The following is a 26,625-nucleotide window of genomic DNA, read 5'->3' as shown; positions in this document are numbered from 1 at the left end:
TATTTCAAGTGACTATAGAATGAAACCTGCTAGAGGTACTTTGAAGTTGGTAAGTGGGATTCTGTCAACTTATATTATGAGAGTCCTGAATCTCTAAAATTAAATATATAAAATTTTGTGGTTTGTTGGGCTTCATATGAACAGTCCAGAATTCATTTCATTCCTGGCAACCTGGACATGTTCTCAGTAAAGACTGGAACTAGCCCCATTATTGTGTGCTTGCCCTGAGTTTTGAGTGTTTCCCAATAATCGCAGAATATTTGATTATATGAACAGAGCTGTTCTATACACTGCTTTTCATCAAAAAACAAATATCGAAAGCTCATTCTACTACTATAGAGCTAATATTTCTTCTGCATATACAAGCTTTACACATTAGAATAGGATAGCAACAAGAATTTTCCCACATGGTGAATTTAATTTTTTTGCTTCTTATTCATCAAAAGCATGGTCATTTGTTCCATATATCTTCAGTTATAAATGTAATAAGTTTCCCTGAACATTTAATTTAGGCATTAAGCCTTCGAGAGATCTTTATGTCACGTTGAAGAAAATCTTGTTTATGTGTGAATTATAGGGAAACTCATTTATAATGTTTCTCCAAGCCATGTTAAATTAGTCATACATTGTATCAATGGCACTTCTTAGTTTGAAAAGTAATTTAAGATTGGGTTTTTTTCTTTAAAGATATAGGATGGTTCACAGTGTAGAAGAACATCCTGATGAATCAAGTTAAAAGAGCCAGTACCAGGTGGTTCCAGATACCAAGTTTGCTGGAATTACTAGAGATTCTTTCCAAGGTTCTAAGGATAGGATGAATAGATACCAATGGATTCAGACTCAGAAGACAGAAGTCCATTTGCTTATCTTTTAGGGGATTCTGAAAAAGAAGTCCATTTGCTTATCTTTTAGGGGATTCTGAAGCACCTCAATCGATTACCCTATTAAAAAAAACTGTATTCAGTGGACCACTATACCCTAGTGCTTATTTTCTCCCCCTACACACAAAAGCATTCTGAAAGATTGATGAAACAGCAGACACCCACACCAGAATAAAACTCAGTTGATTACTATAGGTGAATACACGTTTCTTAAAAAAGCCTAAAAAGTTCACTGTTCTTAGAAGGTTTGATCTCTCTTGGAGAAGTGGCCAATGAAAAATCACGTGAGGTCTCTACATGCTCAAGATAGCACAGAATGTCTTTTAAAGCTTTTATTACATTAAAAACACTATATATTCCTTAAAAAACTGAAAGCATTGCTTGAATTACTGAGAAGTATTTGGTATTATTAGGTTTATGTTTGGCTTAATATTCAAGTATGCAATTATTTTGTATGGTCAATATATTACACCTGAAAAACTTTTTTCTAATATAAAAATCTCCGAAAATATTCCATTAAATGTTTAATTTTAAAATATATTTTATGCTCAGTTTTAAAAGACAAGGCATACATATGTATATATACATATATGTATATGTAAACAATAATTACAAATATATTTATGTATCAGAAGATGGTATTTTTAAAAATCTCAAAAATTTACAATACCTTATGAATATCATTAAATTTCTTATAAATTTTGTTTTCAAATGATAGTATGATTCCTATAGATGGAGGCAAATAGTTCCTATGTTATAAAACTGAATATAAATAAGCCGGATAGGAACGAGATCACTCTAAATAATTTATATGGAGTAACTTTCATACAATATTACAAATACTATGAAAATTCACTAATAGATAAATGTGAAGATACAGCAAAAAAGTTGACTTTATGTGTTTGTTTTTATCCTTCTTAAGAAATTACAGGTGCTTTTAGTGGTTTAGAATGCTTTGAGGAACCCAAAAGGCAGTTGTTCTCACCAAAACATAATTTATTTGCAGAGTATATTTCTCCAATTAAGAATAAATTTTAAAGGCAAAATAAAATAAAATGTTTGGAAATGGACTTATTATATTTGGAGATTTCTTCAAGATAGATCTGGAATAACCTTTGATGAAGAACTCCCGTTCTATGTCATAAAAACCATCTCGAAAGCACCTTTTGATCCCCTTCCATAGCTAGTGTAGAAAAATTTGGACAAGACATTGCTAGCCTTCCTATTGCTAATTAAAATTCAATTTGAATGAAATAACTTGTCACATTTCTTATATTTTTTTACTTATTTAATTTTAAATTTGACTCTATGTCTTGATTTTTTTTTAGGGACCCTTATAATGCAATTGAAGCCATAGATCCAGAGAAACTGAATGTCTTTCGGACAGTCCGAGAGATAACAGGTAATTTTTTGAGGTGTTATTATTGCACTATAAACTATGTGAATTTTAGTGTTTTCTTGAAAATGTTACATAATATTGGAATCTACAACTCATTTTCAAAGTAAATTCTAGATTTAAAAATGTGCATCATTTTAAATGAGGGTATCTTTACTCCCTAGCATTTGTGCACATTTTATCAGCTCATGGAATTTAAAAAATATAATATTCTTGAAATTTTGATGTTGCTGTTTTTGCAAGTATCAACTTGTCTTTGCACCTATGTTTTTCTTTTTACTTTTGCACAAGAAGTATTACTGAGCGTGGGTGTGATGTAGCATTCATTTAGCACATGTTTATTGACCACATAATATGTTCCATGCTGTTACAGTACATGATATAGCCTCATAGATATGAATAAAACATGGATTTGCTATCAAAGAATATAAGTTCAAATGAGGAGGGTTGGATATATATGTATGCCTTAGAATGCAAGGTAGACAACTGATGTCATGAGTATATAAAGTGATAAAGGATTTCAGAGAAAATGAAATTATATCTTTCTCTTTAGTTAGACCAAATATTTTTTCTTTTAAAAGAATAAATTATTAAATTAAGAATTTTAAAATATTTGAACATAAACAGTTATATGATTCTATATATCTGAGAAACAAATTCTTGGTGGTCATTATTTTGATATTCATTATCTATTGAGTATTGTAGCCTAGAAACTTTGGATAATAAATTTTGGAAGAAGAAATATGAGATAGAATGCTTCAAAAATAGGGATATTCACTGCTCTTTTTTTTCTATCTTTTAATACATTTTCATCACATTTCAAGAATAATCAGGATTAAACATTATTATTAAGACAGTGATATTCTGAATTATTTTACCACCCTATTCTTTTGTAGGTTTCTTGAATATACAGTCATGGCCCCCGAACATGACTGACTTCAGTGTTTTTTCTAATCTGGTGACCATTGGTGGAAGAGTACTCTACAGGTAAGTGTATATGTTCAAAGATGCAAGTCTCCCAGATTTCAAGATTAGCATCATGTTTACATTATGTCATAGCTATCAGTCTCATAGATTTACCGATTCTAGAAATATTGGGTTTCAACTTTTAATTTCAAATGTAAGCTCAATGAAAAATACCCTGATTGTGCTTAAAGTATTCAGAATACAGTTTGATTTTTCAATCACCTGTCACTTAAAGTGATATTGTTTTGCAGGTATGAATTTCATTATGTGAACCATAAAATTAAACTTTTTTGACATATGTTATCATAATTAAAGGATAGAATTGGATAACTAAGAAGGGGCATAAATCAGGGGTCCTTAAACCCCAGACCATGGACTGATACCGGTCCATGGCCTGTTAGGAATCAGGCTGCACAGTAGGAGGTGAGCGGTGGGCTAGCAAGTGGAGCTTTATCTGTATTTGTAGCCACTCCTCAGCATTAGCCTCATCACCTCAGCTCCACCTCAGATCATCAGGAATTAGATTCTCATAGGAGCACCAGTCCCTGGTGCCAAAAAGACTGGAGACCGCTGGCGTAGGTATATGGGGTACTAAAGCTGTTTTACCAGGAAGTTCTCATTTTGTCTCTGGTGCTACCATTTGAACCAAGTGTCATAGAGGTGATGTTTCAGGAATTTGTCCACCAAACTACATGCAGTGATGATTATAATAAGCAGAAAAATCAGGGCTCAGAGGATACTGCTCTGAAGTTCTAATGTCAATATTTTTTATTCACATAAAATATTTAGTTAATATTTATTAAACCACTGCTTTTATTTTAGGTTTCATCTATATGAAATTCTTATTTATGAACAGTTAAAACCTGATTGACATAAGGATTATTTTGATTTAATTTTTCCACTTAAATCTGAAAGATACCTAAAATCAATATTGTCATCAAATAGTCTATAATAATATTTCATAGAAAGTCCATTGAATTTTACAATTAAAACAAGTATATCTGTAAGAAGTTTTAAAAAGTAAAGGAGAAAATGCTTAATAAAAAATGGATAGTTCAGAGATATCATCTATTCAAGTGTTATTTGCAACCAGTTTTACTATCCATTGAATAAGTTGTTATAAATCTGTCAAGGCATTATTATGCTCACAATATAATCAATAACTCAAGGTGGTTGTGATAGGAGCAAAAATTTGAAAGAATGAATTATATCTCAGTTGAGTACACACACATGTTTTAGGTATGTATATATTTATATATACACACACACGTGTGTGTATATATATTATTCATGTGTTTATGTATAAAACACATAGAAAAAAATCTGAATATTAACAGCAAACTATATTTGGTTTTATAAATAAAAAGGGGCCACTTTGATCTTCAAATGTAAAATAATGTTTATTAGTTAATTGAAATGTGGGAAGCACATTTATTTTTTAGAGAATTGAAAAGGAATTTAATTACAAAATATGGACTATATTAAATTAAGCTAATTTCTTTGAAAAGTTAGTGTCCACGGTGAAGTTTTTAGCTTTCAGATGTTGTCCCAAGTTGTCCTAGACTTTTGAGTATTTTTTAAAATTTTCAGTTTAATTTCATTCTCTTTAATTTCGAATATCTCCTATCCTTACTTTTATATCCTTCAACTATTACAATTACACTTTTGTTTCTGAATAAATTAAAGCTAAATAGCTATAGTCATTCTCTGCAATATCTACCCTTGGAAAGCTCTCTAAATTTATTAAATAGAGTATAATTAGTGTCTTACTTTGGGTAGATGCAATCATTCCATATACATTTTTTAATTATTTCATCTTAACAAAGGTCTTTACCCTTGAGGAATTTAAGATTTGAGGGTCATAGGGGAAGACAGTGAGCAGATATGTCAATGGTTAATATGCAGACTAAGATAGAGATGTCATAATGTTTGTACTTCTAAAAACAGAACATTTTCCTTTTAGATATTACTTTTAATACCACCATTGTATAACATGTAAAACAAATTATTATTCCGAGCACAAATTTATTGATTCGATCTCTCTTTATGCTCTATTTACATTCTTTTTGGAGTAAAATGTGACATTCTCATTTTACTTCAACAATGAATGTCTTGGCCAGAAAATAGTTATCATTGTTCCATTTTCCCTCTCTTCAGTGGGCTCTCCTTGCTTATCCTCAAGCAACAAGGCATCACTTCACTGCAGTTCCAGTCCCTGAAGGAAATCAGTGCAGGAAATATCTATATTACTGACAACAGCAACCTGTGTTATTATCATACCATTAACTGGACTACACTCTTCAGCACTATCAACCAAAGAATAGTGATCCGGGACAACAGGAAAGCTGAAAACTGTAGTAAGTACATTTCCCAGACATTGAAACATAGAAACTTTAAATGTTTTCTCTCATCCTACATTGGACCAAACAGTTAAAATAACAGTGGATCAGAATTGCTGCCTTCTTTTTCTTAAACCTTAAGAAGAATTGCTATAAAATAATCAGAATAGGTGACTTTTTATAGCATATTGCATGTTTTTATAGTATACTGCATATTTTACAAATCTTGCCTAATCATGAGAACACTCCTGTGGAGATTTGCATTCAATAGGTGTAAGTGGAAACTGGAAACCTAAGTATTTAATAAGCGTTTAGGTAATTCTTTGGATCCAGTCAGTTTGTGGAAAACCATCCCATTGAATTTTATGTTTGCTTTCGGTGTATTTGATGTAGAATAACAGAGTATTTGCCTTTTGGGAGTGGTGAAAAAAAAAAAGACATTTTCTTCTGAAATGTGTAAAAATGCTGTTCAAGGAGAAAGTTCATCTCATAAATGTATTTATGTAGGCATGTCACTATCTTTTTTCTCACTTTTTTTGCTACTTATTGATCCACTTCATCATTTCTTTGTTACACAGGAGCAAATGATGTTTTCATGGATGTGTGAAACTGTGACTAGGCCACTTCTACCTTATACTTTGATATTCTAATGATTAATACTTAAATCTTCTCTGTTTTTCTACTGAGTACTATTTTCTTCTACATCTCCCAGGTGCCACTACTATGCATTTAAATGTCTGACTTTCTCATAATAAATATCAAATAAATAAATAGACTCAAAATTCAAACGATCTGTTTACAAATGCATATGCTCATTGTGGATATGGCGAATCAGACCTTTTTTAAAAATCATATCCCTTAAGAAATAATTTTACTCTCAGGGTGTCTTCTTACTTCTTTGTTCTCACCACTAGAACAATCAGAAAGATATGCATACATATGGTTAATTTCATTTTTTCTATATGTGAATAAATAGTACAGGACATTTTTCAAAAATACAAACTCAAGAGGCCAACGTGATTTAAGTGTACTAAATTAAGTAGTCAGCAAATCAATCTATTTATTAATACTTCACCTTATTTTAAAAAGGATTTAAGGCAGCTTAGGTTAGCAATTTTCATAAAATATAATTTATAATTTGTCAGGAACTCACATCTTAGCTATTTTGGATCTTTACAAATATTTTCTAGAGAAAAGAGATCTATTGCAAAATGAGGTTCCTGTTTTTAGTGGACTTAAATTACTATACATTCTTCTATTCCACAAAAACTCAAGAAGTATAAAATCTTATTATATATCAAAATATACATCTTCCTGAGTATGAGATTTATCCTTCGATTTATCCTTCGATTTAGCCAGGATTATTTTCTTGGTTTTATACCTTTTTGATTCCTAACAGAAAGCTTGCTTTTCTTTTTCTCTAATACTTAAGCTTCTTACCCCACATTACTATATATGTGTTTGTACATTCCCCAGACAGAGTAGATTATTCACAGAAGTAAAATAGAATAATCTTCAAGATTAATTTATAAATATATCCGTAAGTTGATATTATACTCTCCTTTTCTTCTACTTCCTTCAGAAAACATAACAATAGTACTACTAACTTTAAAGATAAGATTAAACGATGAAGCCAAAAAAAAATCTGAAGAAAAAAATAAAAGAATGAGAGAAAAACATTCTTTTTTGATTCATTTAACCACTTTACAAATACCACAAACATTTTTTTATCATTTAGAAATCTGAATAAAAAGCAAATGGGAGAAAGAAAATACAGAAAGAATTTAAATGTAGAAAAACAAGATAGGAAAAAATTATGTAATTGTTCTGTACCTCTTTAAGACTTTTAAACTTTTCAAACAACCAAAATAAAGTAAATAATATCAATAAAATAAAAATTTAACATGTCTTCAACTTTCAATATTATGCCTCTTAGACTGAATTTAGCCATTTTTTAAAACCATGAACATATTTTCTTGTGCATTTAGAGTGGACTTTACAGTGGCAGGAAGAAGCAGTTAGGAGAAACAGTTTTGTGGTGCTATAGTATAAAACTAAGCATATAACTTTTCATTTTTAACACCTTAAAACACTATTTTTGTATGGAATCCATTTCTCAAAATTTAGATTTCAGTCTCACAGTGCATTGGATCCTGCGTTTTCAGAAGTGTAATTGCGCTATAAATTTGACCTCAAAGGTGATGCTCCTGATGTTTACATTGAGACTACAGTGGTTGCCCACATGTGATTAAAGCTCTTTTATTATCCATAGGATTGTCTGCAAACGGAAAACAAATATTTGCTTTATATTAAATGTACTGTAATATTGCACTTTTAGAGATTCTCTCTTACTATACCATACACGGACAAGATAATACATGAGCACACACGCATAGTCGCTACAAGACATATACTTACAGAGACATACAATATACACGTGTATATGCAAATGCATACATAGCACATGCACATGTACACAACCCTAGAACACATACATATGCATACACAGGCATACATGCATGTGTGCATACATACACACACATATACACACATACAATCTCCATAAAATGCTCTGATCTAAATCTGGGTACAGGCTTGGTAACTCAGAAAAAAAAAAAAAGGCAGCCTTGATTTTAACCGTTTTTTGGAGTTCAGCATGATTTAAAATAGTAATGACAATAAAGGGAAAACTTTACCTCATCTATAAAGTGTGACAGTGGCTTGAGCAGCCTTATTCTTTTAAGTAAAAAACTTCAAAGCACACTTTATGGTTTGAAGAGATTGAGATGGAAACTCTAGAACATGAAAAGCAAGAACATTTTCTGCCTCCTTTATTTATGTGGTTATGGTACTAACAAAATGACAGTGATGACTGGAAGGAGTTTGAGTAGGTTTATAGAAGTATTTAAAGTTTTTTTAAATATTTAAGCATAAACTTTTAACACCAAAGTATAAACAATGAAAAGATGAATATTATGCCACCTCTTTAGAATCTGTTACATCTGAATTTATACATCTCTATCTTAAAAATGTGTACATATACACTTAAACTCAACACAAATGAGAAAAATTAAATTTATAATTAACTTTTCAAAATAAAAATAAATTTATGTTTCTAATTATAATGCTTTCTTTATCACTGTTAGAAATTAAAATAATAGAAATATTAAAAGAATATACGATTTTGGTATACATAGAGATACAAATAGTGAAACATTTTCATAAATAAATGCTATCATGCCATGTATATTTAAATACTGTTCAGCCATCTATGTCTTTTACTAAATATATTATAAGCATCTTCCAGATGTCAGTATATAAAACTCTTCCCTTACTTTTTATAAAGTATATATAAAAAATATATTAAATAAGTGTCATATTAATAGTAACGATTTATTTTCTATTTTTTATGTTATTAGTACTAAGATAATGTGAATCTTAGTTTATAAACCCCTTTGTACTATGAAAATTTTTTTTAGGCTAACTACTTAGAAGTGGAGTTTTTGTGTAAATGAGGTTACACACAATGTAATAACTGTTAGTATATATTGCTATATCATCTTTCAGAAATACTGGATGAGTTTACATCCTCCTAAACAATGTTCGATAAGGAATATTTGCACTACTCTTTACAACACTGGATATTATCCATGGTTTTAAATTTTGGTGATCTGAAATATAAAAACAGGCCTTTTAAATTTACATTTTTTTGGTTGACATTGCACCTCATTTTATATGTCCACTATTCATTTGTATTTCTTTTCTTGTAAGTTACTTAGTCATGAGCTTTTTCATTTGTAATTTGGTAGTTGGTCTTCTTCTGGATTTGAAAGAGCTTACATTAATTTTTTTTTTTTTTTGTCTCTCCAATGTGTTCTGTATAACTTTCCCTCTTATAGGTAATTTTTTAAAAATTCGTTTTTGATAAACATTTTGTGTTTTTATCTAGTTAAGTAGATGGATTGTTCTTTTTCTTTTCATGTTTATAATCTTGGTATAGTCTTAGTATTTTTCTTCTCATATTTTAAAAACTGTGTTGAAAATTTTAATCCATCTGGAAGTTTTGGTATAGCATAATTTCAAAACATTCTTCAGTTGATTAGGATTAGTCTAGTATGATTTATTGAATAATCTTTCTCTTCCCACTGAATTTAGGTGTTTGCAATCTTTCAGTGAAATAGGGAAAAGAAGCCAGACTTTATCTCTCAATATATAGTTTTATTTAAATTCTGTGACTACCCTGTAAAGTATAATTGTCCCCATTTTGCAAGAAAAGAATGAATATATAGATGTTCAGAAAGTTAAATAATATTTCTAATAGCTAGAGCTATTAAAAATCATATTTAGGATTTGGACCCACCATCTAATTTCAAAATATGTTCTCTTCATCTTACCATGATCCTTTCCAAAATGAAGAGAAAGTGATTGATTTTCATAGGAAAACCTGCTAATTTACTGAAACATACCCTGCATATCATAATATCTGGGAGCACACTATAGAAACAAATAGCCTGGGTTTTAACCCCAGCAAACTTCTGCTAAATATTTGACCTTTTTATAAGCTATTTAACATCTCTGTACCTTAGTTTTATCATTTGTAAAATAGGGTTAATAATAGTACTCATTTTACTTAATGTCTGGCTCAAAGTGTTATATATATTATATACATACATATATATATAGATATATGTATATATACTAGCTATTATTTTTATACAATTATGTTCTTTACTATTAAAAGTAGATTACATAGTATATGCACACATATAAACATATTATATGATGTGAAGATAAAATATTTACTTAATGAAAATACTTTATGAGGAACAAAAAAAATCAAGAATTTTTTGGTTGTAGGCAGAAAAAAAATTTACATTATCCAAGCGATGAATTATAAACTTGCAAGTAGCACATCAATGAGTAGTATACCTAGCAGAAATAAACAGTTATTAACAAGAGCCTAGACATTGAGGAATTTAAAAATGATCTCTTGAAATCTTAAATGGATAAAAAAGTCTATGCTTGACTCCCTTAAATATTTTTTTTTCTCTTGCAATTAAAACATTTTAAATTGGCTTTATAAGTAACAGACTTAGTGCTTTATAAAAATATCCACAAAACATGAATTTTAATATAGTGGTTCAGGAGACAAATAGTGAAGGAGAACACATTTTCTGTAAAGGAATATAAAAGAAATATAAACATATTTATTTATGATTTTGGTGTTTCTGAAATTGGATAGAAAATTCACCTCATTAAACACGAATTTAGAAAAAGAAAATTGCAAAACTATAGTTAATTACTAATAACTGAACCTTTTGGAGGGCAATAGGATCCAGTTTTACGATGAGTCACTGCATGTCCAGAATTTAATTGCGACAAATAATTGATGAGCAGGGAGTAGAGAGTATCTGACACCAGTGGAAAATAAAACAATGTTTGCTTAACATATTATATTATTTGTTTTTCTCTGGTGACAGTGACAACAACTACGAAATAATAAGCATTTTACAATTTATAACATTAAAACATTACAAAAATTTTTGACTTTTGATAAAATCACAGTATAATTGATATTGTCATTATTATCACTTCTAATATGTTGTATATTATAGAAAAAATGAGTTTTGATTATAAATTAATGATTACCTTGATTTAAGAAAATATTGCTTAGGTCACTGATTTTCCTACTTTCTCTAAATCCCATATTCTTGCCTTATTTTGTGCATTCCTTTCCCAGCCTATACATTCTTGGGTAAATCTGCATTTCCAAACAAGTGCTGTCAGGTTAGCAAAATCATCCATTGGATCTCATAGCCAATCTCCACTGGAAAATAAATGAACTTTGCCAAACTTTTCAGTAAACCATAGCTCAGTATGAATTGTAAAGTGAATAACTTATAGTGAAGTCAGTATTATTCTAAGTAATCAGAAGACAAGAAATCTTAATTATACTTCTAAGATTTCCTTTCTTTTAATACGCTTTGTAAAAAAAAAAAAAGTAATGCATTAATACACTATTCTTTGTAAAAAAAAAAAAATCAAATAAAATTTCCTTATTGTATTTGAAACAGCCTAATGTCTAATTACTAACAATGCTACAAAATGTGCTCTGTGTTCTTATCGAAAAGGTAATGAGCAGTTACAGTTTCAGAAATGGCACCCCTTCTATTTGTAATCTGAAAATTCTGAAGAATAGAGAGCCTCTCAACAATAAAAGCCAGGATTGCTACAGGATTCAGTTTTTATTACAAATGGCAACATTTTAATGACTTGCCTCTAGACCAAGTTGGTTGAAAATTTTTAAAGCAAAAACTTTAAATTATTGAGAATGCAGAAGTCTGGGCTCCAGTTTCCAGAGATTATGGTTTAGATAGTATTGTGGCTTGTATTACAAAAAAAATATGTTGAAGTCCTAATTCCTGGCATCCATGAATGTGACCTTATATGGAGATAGGGTCTTTGTAGATGTAATTAAGATGTGGATGCATTTATACTAGAGTAGAATGGGCCCTTAAACCAATGAGACTCTGTTTTTGTAAGAAGAGAAGACATAAAGAGACAGACATGAACAAAGAGGAGAACATCATGTAAGGATACACACACACAGAGGAGAGACAACTGAGTGATGGCAGAGTCAAAGAATAGCATTAGGTGGCTATAAGCTAAGGAAACCAAGGGTTGCCAGAAACCACCAGAAGCCAGGAGAGAGGGAGAGAGCAGATTCTTCCTCTGAGCCCCTAAGAAGGAAACAGTCAGCTAATAACTTGATTTTGAAATCCAGAACTGTGAAAGAATAAATTTCTGTGACTTTAAGCTACCCACATTGTGGCATTTTTGTTATGCCAGCCCTAAGAAACTAATACAGATAGTAGTATAACAGTGGTAATTTATACAGAGAGTGAAGACCCAGGAATCTGCATTTTTAATACATACCAGCTCCCTATGAGGAAGATGCCAGTGGGAAATCCTTTGAGAAATTCTGTTTTACTCTGTCATACCCCCTACTATTCTCCCTGTCATCCTATAGCCACAAATATATTTTAATACACAGTATCGTGGTAATTTCATTTCTTCTTATGAGGGCTTATTCCCTCAAAGAAGATCTATGGTAGGAAAATTCAGATGAGTAACTTAAAGTCATATATTTAATAACAGTTTGGGGAGCTAAAGTTAAGGAATGAACTGAAAGCATTTTATAAATTGTGTTGTTTCTCCTTTTACTAACATTACACACTCAATAAAATAAAGAGGATATTTAATAAAAGTTTACACATTGACTAAAGTGCAACATATTGTACTATTAAATTTTATTTACTTTACAGTTTCAATAACATACTTATGAATTTATTTTACGTTTTAAAGTTAATGTGCCTGCCTAAAGGTACTTTATAATGTGATCAGTATTCTCAGACTATTTGAGGACTTTCTCATATTTTATTACTGCTGTCACTGCTGCCTGTCATATCCCTCTATCAGAATTTTCTTCCTAGGTCCCACTCAAGTCAGAGATATAGTAACTAGAGCACTTAAGACTGAACAAAGCTTTGAGTAACACCTGTTTAACCTATTTAGTAAGGTAAATAGGTATGTCTTACCACTTATTCTTCCATCCCTACCTCCCCTAACTTTTTGTAGTCTTAACTCATTCTAACATTTTACAAAGACCTACACTATCATCCCCCTTTATATATGTCTGACCTTCCCTACTCATAGGGCTTACTGTTTTTATAATACAGTTTTATAATATTCCCCCCAAGAATGTCCACATCCCCATCCCCAGAATCTGTGAATGTTACTTTATATGGCAAAAGAGACTGTGCAAGTGAGATCAAGTTATTTATTTTAAAATGAGAAGATTAATCTGAATTATTTAGATGTACCCTAAATATAATCACATGTCTCCTAATAAGAGAGAGGATGAGGGAGAATTGAATAAAGGGGAAGGTGATGTAACCATGGAAGCCAAGGTTGAAGATGTGGCTGCAAGTCAAAGAATGCCTAGGTAGCCTCCAGAAGCTGGAAGAAACAAGGAACAAATTATTTCCTGTAGCCTCCAAAAAAAGAATCAGCCCTGCTGATACCTTGATTTTAATTCATTAAACTTGAGCAAAGGAAATAAGCAAAAATAAACATATGGAACTTCATCAAACTAAAAAAATCTCTGCACAGTGAAGAAAACGATCAGCAAAACAAAAAGACAACCTACTAAATAAGAGAATACATCCACTAATGATCTATCCAATTATGCAAAATATATAAGGAACTCATACAACTCAATAACAAAAAGTAAACAATCTGATCAAAAAATTAATGGAGATCATGAAGAGACATTTCTCCAAAAAAATACATGCATATGGCTAACGGACATGAAAAGATGCTCAACATCACTAATCATTAGGGAAATACAAATCAAGGCTACAGTGAGATACTACCTCATACCAGTCAGAATGGCTATTATCAAAAGTCAACAAATAACGTATGTTAGCAAGAATGTGGAGAAAAGGGAATCCTTGTGGACTGTTGGTGGAACTGCAAATTGGTGCAGCCTTTATGGAAACCAGTATGGAGATTCTTCAAAAAACTAACAATCGATCTACCATATGATCCAACAATTTCATTTCTGGGTATTTATCCAAAAATAAAAATAAAAACACTTATTCGAAAGATATATGCACCTCTATGTTTATTGCAGCATAATTTACAATAGCCAAGATATGGAAGTAACCTACATGCCCATCGATAGATGAATGGATAAAGACAATGTGAAATTTGTTGTTTTAAGTGATTACATTTGTGATTATTTGGTATAGTAGCAATGAGAAATTAAACTAGTGCTCTTTAAGTGACAATAGCCAAACTCAAATTACTTCGTCAAAAGAAGAGAGCATGCAATGGAAACCAAAAGAAAGCAGGCATAGCTATATTTATATCAGACAAAATAAACTTTAAAGAAGAAAATGTTACTAGAAACAATGAAGGTCATTATATAATGATATAGGGGTCAATACATGAAGAATATATAACCATTGTAAATACATATGTGACCAAAGACAGAGCACCTAAACAGATCTGAAGAGAGTAATAGACAACAATGCATAAAGTAGGCAACTTTGATATTCCATTTTCAACAATAGACAGATTATCCAGACAGAAGCTCAGTAAAGAAACACTGGACTTGAATTACATGTCCCTAATCAAATGTCCCTAACAGACATATTAGAACATTTCGTCTAACAGTACACATTCTTCCAAGATCACATGAACCATTCTCCAGGCTAGATCAAATGTTATGTCGCAAAACAAGTCTTAGCAAATTTAAAAAGATTGAAATCATACCAATTATCTTTTCTGATCACAATGGCATGAAACTAGGAATATTTATTACAGAAAGAAAACTGGAAAATATGCAAATAGGTAGAAGTTAAACACACTAGTAAACAACTAATGAGTCAAAGATGAAGTTAAAAGATAAAGCAATATCTTAAAATGAATGAAATTGGAAACAACATACAAAACTTATGTGATTCAGCAACAGCAGTGCTAAGAATGTTTATAGTGATAAATGCCTATATTAAAAAAAATCTCAAACAACTTACTTTTATATCTCAAGGGACTAAAAAATAAGAGCAAAATAAACTTAAAGATGGTAGAAGAGAGGAGATAACAAAGATCAGAGCAGAAATAGAAAATCGAAAAACAATAGAAAAAATCAATGAAACTACACTTTTTTAAGGATAAAAAAACTGACAATCTCAGCTAGACTTACCAAGAAAAGAAAAGGCATTAAATAATATAAAGGAAAGAAGAGATATTATGACTAATACCACATAAAGACAAAAGATCATAAGAGATTACAGTGAATGATTATATGCCAACAAATAAGACAACCTAGAAGAAATGGACAAAATCTAGAAACATATAACCTTCCAAGTCTGAATCATGAAGAAATAGAAAATCTGAACAGAGCATTAAAAAGTAAGGAGCCCGAATCAGTAATCAAAAACCTCCCAACAAAAAGGCCCAGAACCAAATGGCTTCAGGGATGAATTTTACTGAACATTTAAAGAAAGAGTTAATGATGATTTTTCTCAAATTTTTCAAAAAATTGAAGAGGAGTGAATCGTCTCAAACTCATTTTACAAGGCCAACATTACCCTGATATTAAAACCAATTAAATAAACTACAAGTAAAAATAAAAAAAAACTATAGACAAATATCCCTGATAAATATAGATGCAATAATTCTCACAGAATGTTTGCAAACCTAATTGAACAGCACGTTAAAAGGACCATACACCATATGATCAAATGGGATTTATCCTTGGGATGCAAAGATGGTTTAACATAAGCAAATTAGCAAATGTGATGTGCCACATTAATAGAAGAAAGAAAAGATTATATGATCACCTCACTAGATGCAGAAAAAGCATTTGACAAAATTCAACATTCTTTCAAGATAAATGCTCTCAAGAATTTAGATAAAGGAATGCACCTCAACATAAAGACTGTGTATGACAAATGCACAACTAAGCAATATTTAGGAATGAATTTAATCAAGGAAGCTAAATATCTATATACCCAAAACTATAAGAAATTGATGAAAGAAGTTGAAGACACTAATAAATGGAAAGATATCTCATGTTCATGGATTGGAAGATATTTTTTACAGAAATAGAAAAAGAAAACAATTCTTAAATTGTATAGAACCACAAAGGTCTTTGAATAGCCAAAGCAATCTTGAGAAACAAAGCTGAAGGCATCACACTTCAGTCATACCTATCTCTGGACAGTTCACTATTATCTCCCACCAACTGTTTAAACATGTTTTCAAATCAATCCCATCAAAGCAATTGGAATGATATTTAAAATTTTTAAAAACTTACTTTCCTGCTTAAAACGTTCAACAACTTTCCACAGCTCTTTGGTTAAAGCAGATAATCTTGTAAATGGCCACTAAGTCCCAAATAATCGGGCCTCTGTCTACCCTGTGAGCACATCAGGTACCACTTTCCCACTTACTGCCCAAGTCCAGCCTCTTCTCCAATAGCAGTAATTTCATTCCCTACTTCGAGTCTCTTGACAGGAGTAGTCATTCCCAATTCTCCTACCCCTCTTTGCTTTAATAATTTCTTTTTATCCTTCTCATGTCAATTTATTGTCCCTTGTTCTGTGGGCTGACCTAATACCCCTCTATTAGTTTAGGACAACTGCTATATTCACATATATATGTTATTTATATAATGCTTTTCTTCCTAACTACATGATAAGCTCTAAGTAAGAGACCATGTGTTATATTTTATTTTCCCTTTGTATCTTCATTTCTTAGCATTGTCCAACATAAAGTAAGTAGTTTCACAATAATCATTTTTAAAAGTAAACATGTGGATATGCTTGTAATGTCTTCATATTTCTCTTAGGTACATTATCGAGGGCTTAGTTAAATAAGTAAACCTGCATTAGATACTCTAATAATAGGAGGTCTAATCTTTATCACAACCCTGAAATATATATATATTATTCACTTTACAGATGAGTAACCTGTAAATAATTGCCTGAGGCTACATGACTAGTCAGAGAGTAAGAATTTAAACTTATGTTGATCTGATCACAAAAACTGAACTTGTACAACTAAATTATATTTTTCAGCCTTAAAAAAAAAAAGATTAATGGTCTCTGTTCAAATACATTGCAAGTAAAACCCATGCTTCTATGTATGGTAAGTAATGCAAACAGCATAGGTGGTCTTTACAATGAAAAGGAAGATATTTTTTTCTGCCTTTGTGCCTGTAGACAGGTACTTCATTTTAATATTTTCAGCTAATCCATTTACTTTCATGCATGCAGAACAGTAAGATCCATTATTTAAGCTTACCTCTATTTTAATGAAAGCAGGTTCAATATTCTCTATAAAGGTCGAAATACTAAGCACATTATTATCTCTCCAAATTTTTAACAGACAGGTACAATTCACATCAGATAAAGAAAAATCTATCTTACAACTTCCAGAGAAAAAACAGAGGAAGTTAAAGGTTGCCTAATAACTACATTGCTAAAGTTTCTTTAGAGAGGTTTATAATGGCCTTGTGAACTGTAAGCTACAGAATAGGCCTTCACACCTTCCCATGTGACTATCACTCTGGGAGGTCAGTGAGCTGTTGAATTCTTGGTCCTGATCGAAAACTTCTTTTCTCTCAAGAATTTCAAAGAGATAACTTCTTTGGCCTTTTGTTCTTTCTATGTTGTGTGGAGACAGTTCCCTGGGTTTCACTCTGGAGAAAATGATCAACCAGCTTTCAATGCCCTCATCTGGAGGTTTGGAAAGAATGAGAAGAAATTGATTATCATGGTTTTCTGTTTTTTATTGCTTTCCTCCAATACATATTGGTTTTTTGAATCCAAAACTGCTCTGAAATTGAGTATCTGAATATAGACTAAGGGTGGCAGTATGCAGCAGAAAAGAAGGTGGGAGCTTGGATGAAATTAAAATCCTCCTATCCAACTAATGTCAAAGGATATAACAGAAAATCAAAGCAGAGAGCTTTCACTCTTCCACATGTTGTATAGAATTCTATTACAGATTGGCTAAGCTGGCAATTCACTTTCTCAAGCACATGTTAGGAGAAGGTAACTTTGACAGATTGGATCCCCTGTTTATGTTACAATCACACTATTCAATGCCATCCCAATTCACGTCACAAATACCTTTTGCTATAATATATTGTGCCATAATAAGTAAAGTTGGTAACTAATGGAAAGATAAATAGGATTTTGATGTTTTTATCTTTTTGGAAATTCTTAATATTTCATGAAAACCACATACGATTGTGTTTCAGATACCTCAACTCATTTTCAGATACCCAGAGTAATATTTGAAGTCTTTATAGGCCCTTCTTATTCAATGTCTTGTATCTCTTCACTAAAATTATGTTATTCAGTATAAAAAGTAATATACTGAATAATTTGTTTTCAATATAAAGTCGAACAGAGATGGTAAAACATACGTGGCAATTCTAAAACAGCCCCTAAATTCTTTGGCCCTTCTCCCATCAACAAGAAATAAAGAACTAAGACTGAAGACTGTTGTTACTACTTTAATCGGTACATCTCCTTATAAATAGCCATTATAATTTGTTTATTATTCTTTCAATACTTTTTCTTTGCATGTGCTCATTTTCCTGATTGCAGAGTACACTTAGACTATAGCAAAGCCTGTAAAAAAATTGTGTTTTATTTCTATTCCTTTCTCCCCTTCTTACATTGCACATTTTTTCCTCTCTTTCTCTTTTAATATATTTTTTGTTTTATAACAAATGTCCTTTGTTCTATTTCTTCATCAAGTTCTCATATGGAATTGAAGCCAAAATTTTTGGTATATTAGTGGACCAAAATATTGGCTTGAAGAAGGTGTAGTTTGTGCCTTCCTGTAATTGAATATTGATACAAACTATTGATGTTCATTCAGTCTTATAAAAAATGCAGTGTTGCTACACAAACACAGTGCCTTGACTCTGTAACATAGAAGAATTTGAGGATAGGGTGGGTTATGGTATCTGGATAGGCAATCAAAATTTTCTGCCACAGATCTCTTTCAAACAAAGTCCTACAGAAATAGTTCTACTTAGGGAAATTAATCTTAAAATTGTAGTTTAGACACAGGCTTCTGTTTATTTCCTCCTTGATTTTGGTGTATTTTTCAGCTGCTGAAGGAATGGTGTGTAACCATCTGTGTTCAAGTGACGGCTGTTGGGGACCTGGGCCAGATCAGTGCCTGTCGTGCCGTCGCTTCAGCAGAGGAAGGACCTGCATAGAGTCTTGTAACCTCTATGATGGGTAAGTCATCTTTCATGTCATCTTTACCTCATGACCTTTGAGGTACTGATTGGTTCAGATTCATAAAGAAGAATATTATAAAATTACAGTATGTGTGTACTGTCCAAGATTTTTAAGGAGAGCTCTTATTGCATAAAGGACACACCATATAGAAGAATTATTTTAAGAGTAAATAATATTATTTGAAATAAGTCCAAATATATAGTGACTGTTATCCACATTTTAAAAAAGCATCAAAATAGGTAATTCTTAAATTATAGCAACTTATCTTAAGCAAAATTGAAAAATAATTTCTATTTTCCTTATAAAGGAGATTGTTATAACTAACCTTTCCTCTACATGTCCCAGTAATCTTTTTTGTCATATTTTTCTATTAATTTTCATCTGCAATTAATACACAAATTTTATTTTTCATTTAGGTTGCATATCTATTTGATTGTATATTAGGAATGACACACATTCTATGAATCTGACAATGACTTAGCCCTATAAAAAAACTACTTTCATAGTTTCTAGTTGAATAGGTTTTTCTAAGTGTTCTGCCACTTTCTAAAGATAACCTAAGCAATATTTCAAATCAAGTGTGTTAAATTCCTCCTAATACTACAATAATCACATTGCCAACAGTAAAACCTAGTATATACCTGGTTGCATGGCATTTCATATGCTCATAAAATCACTTTATTATAACTTGCCATTTCATGCATCATAGTTGTCCTTCGTTAGTGTGATAATGCATTTTTTAGTACTGTCCCTGAGTCGATTTTTTTATATTGCTCACAGAAAGAATTTGTAACAGTTTTGTAAAAGTGTATTTTTAAATTTCTTTATTTCATTTCTTCTTCTGCCTCATGAATTATCTCATTTTAACAACTGTTTTATGATCCCGGATAACATTGCACTATTGCGTTTTATAACAGAAGGATAAAAAAGTCTGTATCAAATGATATTGCTATGTCTCTCTTTTGAAAAATGACCAAAAGAATTCTGTTCATGAAATGTATGGGGAAAAGATTAAATTAGAAAATTAAGTATAAAAAATTTTTAAATAAGAAAATTTATAGTTTCTCAGGAAAATTCTAGCTTTTAATTTTGTAAAATATAGTCAGTTCATAAATTTGATAATGAATAGCAAATTAGGTGGTTTGTCTCATCAAAATGTATTGATGCTTGTTTATTTCTGTACATAAAGTATCTCAGATCAAAATATGCTTGTTTGTGTGTGGCAATTGATGCCACTAGACTGAAACTAATAGACTTTAATTCCATTAAGTAAATGACATATTGAAAGTTTATTGAAAATATAAACATATTTGCAGTTTTAAAGAAGTAAAGGATTCTAGGAATCATGTTATCTCACAACAGATTCATATAATCAGTGAAAATTTGTAGAATTAAGTATTGGCCAAAGTCATAATATTGTAGAAGAACCAAGCCCTAAGAAATTATACTCACAGAGTTAATTTGAAAAATAATCAATTAAAATATCTTGTGAGAGTCTAATGTAATTCTTGCCTGCCCAATGATAGATTTCCCCAACTCCAATCTTGAGGTATTGGCCAGTTTCTTCCAACATTGCCTGGCGGTTAAAACAGCTTTTGAGGAAGAATGAATTGAAATTCTAACTTTATCACTTCCTAGTTGAAATATCCAACCTTGGACAAATAATCTAATCATTGTAAACTCAGTTTTCTTACATGAAAATGAGAATGGTAATGGTGTCAACTTCATAAAATAGTTGCAATTATCACATGAGAAAATAGGTAATACATTATTATTAGAGTTTCTGTTGTTAAAATTGTTATTATTTCCTTTCTGTGCCTATCAATCTGAACTGATTAAATGGTTAGATAGAACGGTCATCTTAAAAACTGTCAAAAATAAACACAAATTCAGTACAGCATATGTCAAAGTAGGAATCCCTATTAATATACATATAAGAAGGTTGATTGTCATAAGAGAAGAAATCCTAAATACAGAACTTTTTAATGAGTAAAAAGAAAATCAGTCAATTTTGGCTGTTAACATTCAAATTCAGGTAATTTGAGTCACTATATTTTGGCAACTCTCAAGTGCAATGCACACACAATTCAAATGAAAGAGAAAGCTAAGTGCAAGTGGACTCATTTTTTCTTTAACCTGCCTCTGTGGTTAAACACTTCTGAAGTTTTAAAAACATGGAAACATCATAAAGAATGTCAGTCTAAGCTCTTTGTAGGCATTTATACTTTTAATAATCACAACCTCTCATTGAAACACTATTTTTACTTTTAACAGAGGATACTTAGGAAACTCAATCTTAGAGAACTTAAGGGATTTAAGGGCTAGAAATATTATTTAAATATGGGATTTAAGTATGGGAAAGACTTGACTTCAAAGCATTTGCTTTTGATCACAGGATTGGCTAAGGTAGCACACACACGACACAACTGTAAGAAATGTATAGCAGCAAAAAACAAGCAATGAGAAACTCTGTATCCGAAGTGCAATGGACTGACTTGTTAGATTAGATTCTAGTGAAAAGGAGTCTGTGGCAAAGCCATGGTAGCATCACTGGGGGACAGGGAAGAAAAGCAGTGATGGAGACCTTGACAATGAAGAGCAAAAGGAATAGAAACTTCAAGGAGAACCCGTTCTGAGAGCAGAAAGGAGCCAGAAGCTACACGTGGAAGGCTAGGCTACAGAAGAAAAGTCAGCTAGCTTGTCTCTATAATTTTTTTTATCCTGTATTCACTTTACTTAAACTCTATGTGTAGGAAATGAGGTTTTAGAGAAGAAAAAGAAAGCATGACATATGTTTTAGTATTATGAAAATTATGACCTTTATTTTGTATCCTTTGGTCACCCTTTAAAAAAAAACTATTTTCAGAACCAGTAATTTGCTGATGATCACAGGCTTTGCTGTAAATGTAACATAATCTCATTATACAGATATACTTCCAATACTAGGTTATTTTTTTCATATTCTGAAGATTTCATCTTCAAATACTCTATATCTCTCATGTTGATAAAACATAAAAAAGAAAATCTGTTTTTATGTAACTGAGATTTTAAACTTAAGAAAATTTATAAAACTTCAACTTACAGCAAACTAGCACCTCACTTTAAAAATTTAGAATGCATGTAACTGAATATTTGTATCCATGTATAACTAATCCATTGATTTATGTTATTTATTTTGAAAAACCAAATTTAATTATTTTGCCTGGGTGTAGATGTAGTCTTAATTTGACCACCGAAAATAGAGCCCACTCTCTGGACTTCTATCATTTATTAAGGCTTTATAGTAACCAAGTGAGCAAGTTCACCATGAAAAAAATAAATGTTTCACTCAAGGGGAAAAATAAATTTGAATTTATCACCTAATTAATTCATAATTGCCATATTTGCAATGCTATTAGTTTGGAATGGTAGCTCATAATACAAAGACACAAAATAATAAAGTAGCTATAAATATTTAGCCAAGTTTTGTTAATGACTCATAACTGACATTCTAAATTATCTTTACCTAGTATCTCATTCTCTCATACATTAATGGGAATGGAATGGTTTAAACATATTGGATATAACTGATAACCAATTACTGAAATGAAAATTTTAGAGTAGATATTGATTAGAAAACTTATATACTGATAACATTTAATATTCAAATAGTCACAGAATGTAAGGTTTTGAGAAGGGATGCCTATCATTCCAGATTTTAATTAGAAAGTTTTAGAAAGTTACCATTAAACTTTTTTTTTTTTAATTTTTATATCACATAGAATTACTACAAAAAGAATTAAACTGAAAAAAGATGTTGTGCTATTAGGTCAATAATATAAGAAAATAAAATCTACCATAAAAAGATATTTTCTGTAATTTTCCAAGGCAGATATTTTAAAAGAAGAAAATAAATCAAAGCATTTTTTGAAGTTTCACCAAAAATAAATTGAAGAGTCTTGGGATTTGAAGGACAAGGATGGGAAACATTCATGTAACTTAGCAACAAGAAAAATACAGTAGTTCTTTCAGAGTTTAAAAAATAAACCTTCCACCAAGAGTAAAATTTTATATGGAGACCAGCCTTTAGGACAGCCTTACTTAAAAAGTTAAAATTGATTCTGCTGTGTCATCAGAAGAGTTATACCTTTTTTTTTTTTTTTTTTGAGACAGCTATAATATCTCTCACAAGAGAGAGATTTCCTGAATGAGTCTATCGTTGAACCCAACGGAGGGCAAGGAGAGCCATCTGGCTGCAGTTTATCTTTCCTCCTAATGGAGAGCTTATTCCTTAATGTACAGGGAAATGATTCTGATGCTCCTGGCACACAGAGAAACAAACTCTAGAATTTACTCTGCCAATAGGACTTTTAGCAGATGTTACTTCATTCATTAAGTTGACAGCTTGTTTGCTTACACCACCTCACGCAGCTGATGTTTTCACAGTGAATTTCGGGAGTTTGCGAATGGTTCCATCTGTGTGGAGTGTGACCCCCAGTGTGAGAAGATGGAAGATGGCATCCTCACATGCCATGGACCGGTAAGCGTGAAGACATCTGTGGTCATGTTGGCTTATTTATTTTCATGTATGAATGTTTATGTCATCGTTCTATTGTCTATCCATCTATTCAATATATATTTATAGCATGCTATGGGGAATCATGTTTGATATTCTACCCTCAAAAGGCTTATCTTTAGTAGTGTAGATAAAATATTTAAAACTTCAATTTCTTAAACATTTATGCCCCAGATCATGTATCGGAAAGGAAAAAAGATATGGAGTTGACTCTGAAGTTTACAGTGTTGAAAAAAAGAGAGATACGCAAGTAATTCAACTGAAGCTAAATAATTGATAAAATATAAATATGTATAAATTGTTATAGAAACACAGTTGAGGGAGAAACTTTCTTTGGGATGGAAAGTGAAGCATCAAGAAAGACCATAAAGAAGTGATGTTTGAGCTTTGCTTTGAAGAAGAATCTGAAATGCAGAAACATGCAAAGATATGCAGATATGAAAGTTCATATTGTTTTTGAGGTAAATTGTAGTACATTCATATCTGTGATTAATTATTTAACTATCATGACACTGAAGGTCAGCTGAAACAGGGAGGAAGGCAAATACAAACTAGGACATAAAGCAGTGTGATAAGCACTATGGCAGGGAGGAAAATTGAACTATTAGAATCTAAGGAGAAGATATGGTGAAGAAAGTCTTCATGAATAAGACGACATTTATATAGTTTGAAGTTAGCCCACAGAGAAAAGGATTGCTAACTTTCAGACCTACCTTTGGTTCCTATCATTCAAGTTTTTTCTTAATAATGAGGTCAGTATGAGTTTGTCCTTCCAAAGTGTCATATTCATCCTTCTTTAGACAAATTTCTAGTTTATGTATTGAGTCATCTCTCAGTAGATAATTTCAGGACCAACATTTGGGTATAGCCAAAAACTCAACATTGCTCCATAAGAATTCATTTTAAAATTAAATAGTATTAATTTTTCCTACAAGAATACTTATTCAGCAATTAATTAGCTTAGGAAAAAAATATCATTGAGCCCTCCAAACTTCCATTAGGCCCCAGTGAGTTTTACTGGAATTTCATCTAAAGAAGGATGTGGAAAACTTGGACAGTTCAGAGGACTACCACAAGAATGATTAAGCTTGGAAAGTCAGACCTCTGAGAAAAAGAAGTGGTGTGATTTGGCCTGAAGAATCAAAGTCTAAAAGACAATTTAATATGTAATGATCGCCAAGTAAGTATGCAAAGGGTATAAGCAGCCATTTTCTTTCTCTACTAAGGACAATAATGGAAAATACAATTAATCTGAGGCATGGGAAATGTGGATTCTATAAAGAATGTCATGAAACACAGGGAAATACAATTCCATAGTAGATTATTAAAGCAAATTGAGCTATCGATATGAGACTTCTTTAAAAACTAACATATTTAGGTACCTTCTTGACCGTAAGTCTTAGAATAATAAAGTCTCTTTCAGAGAGACTGAGACTTCAAAAATGTACAATTAGAGTAATCAAAAATTTGGCCATCTCCTCTGAACATGGTAGACTGCAAGAGCAGTCCCATATTTTTTTCTATTCCTCATGCTGCCTACTATGGTATAAAATTATGCTAGTGAATAACTAGTTTATTAGTTTCTTTTAATTTGTATGTTTTGCAGTTTATTTGTCTATTCTTTTGTCACTCAAAAGAATCAAGACAGTTTATAAAATCTACATAAAAAACTCTTGAAAGTTAGTCTTTTCAGTTTTCAAAATTATTTGATAACTGAGTGAAAAAAAAGGTTGTTAATGAAATTATTTTGATTGTATAATGACAGCATTGTTTGACTATCTTCTTGAAAATAGAGGAGGTAATACCTAGGCCTAAAATTGTGCATTAATGTCTCTATAGATTAGAGAAAGAAAAAGTAGAGAAAGTTTAGTAAAGTTGGGTCAGGCATCAATGAAAGAGCAGAATATGGATCAAGGAAACCTACTCGATCACTTGATCAGTAAGTCTTGAAATGCTAGGCAGGTAAGAAAGCAAAAAATAATTTATCTTATTAAAGTACATTTAAATATTAAATGTGAATTTAATTTTAGTTTTATAATTTTTATATCTTCTGATATTATATAGATATTATATCACAATAATTTTATGGAAAAATAATTTCTAATTTCTAATTGCAACTATAGCAGCCTAATTTACTCATAGTAAATTTTCTTTGTGTTCTGCAAGAAGACATCAGTATATCGCTTGTCTTGTACAATAAGTCATGCCACTGAGCATACTTGCACAGTAAATGATTTTGTATAATAGAAGACATTTCGTGCCTAAGTGCCCATGAGCAGGTGTTAAAATTGGAAGCATGTGAAGTATTCTTTTCTGGTAGAAAATAAGAAATTGCCAATAGCAAACTCTTCAGTTTGAATAGGGATTAGGTTTCATAGGATAATTTTTTTTAAAGCTCTAAGTCTCACATTAAAATAGTGAAATAGACAGGTGCTTGATTGAACCTCAACAGTCTCAGGTTTTCCAGAAACCTTTTCCTGATTACTTTTACTTCTTTACACCACTATTCTTCATTAGCATCCTCTATATTTAAATTTTAAAATATTACATCTCTTGGTTTCCAGATGCCTTAGGTTACCAACTTGCAAGTCTGGCTGCTTTTGGATTAACATTATGGAATGATGTTATGCACTCCCATGAATGGACTGATCCC

The 26,625-nt window shown here is 31.2% G+C and overlaps 1 protein-coding gene across 4 annotated transcripts in view; it reads left to right on the top strand.

The window, feature by feature from the left end:
* LOC120587606 (receptor tyrosine-protein kinase erbB-4) overlaps window positions 1–26,625 on the top strand; it is a 767,195-nt gene that overhangs the window by 696,362 nt on the left and 44,208 nt on the right. For all 4 annotated transcript variants that reach the window (XM_039844678.1, XM_039844676.1, XM_039844679.1 and 1 more), the window contains exons 10-14: window positions 2,210–2,283; window positions 3,174–3,264; window positions 5,401–5,600; window positions 19,282–19,414; window positions 23,843–23,936. In XM_039844678.1, the coding sequence (XP_039700612.1) occupies window positions 2,210–2,283; window positions 3,174–3,264; window positions 5,401–5,600; window positions 19,282–19,414; window positions 23,843–23,936 (592 nt within the window). The remainder of the gene's footprint in view (window positions 1–2,209; window positions 2,284–3,173; window positions 3,265–5,400; window positions 5,601–19,281; window positions 19,415–23,842; window positions 23,937–26,625) is intronic.

The sequence above is a fragment of the Pteropus medius genome, unplaced genomic scaffold (assembly GCF_902729225.1).
Source record: "Pteropus medius unplaced genomic scaffold, Ma_sr-lr_union100, whole genome shotgun sequence".
In the NCBI taxonomy this organism is placed as follows: domain Eukaryota; kingdom Metazoa; phylum Chordata; class Mammalia; order Chiroptera; family Pteropodidae; genus Pteropus; species Pteropus medius.
This window is presented reverse-complemented; position numbering and strand designations above follow the sequence as displayed.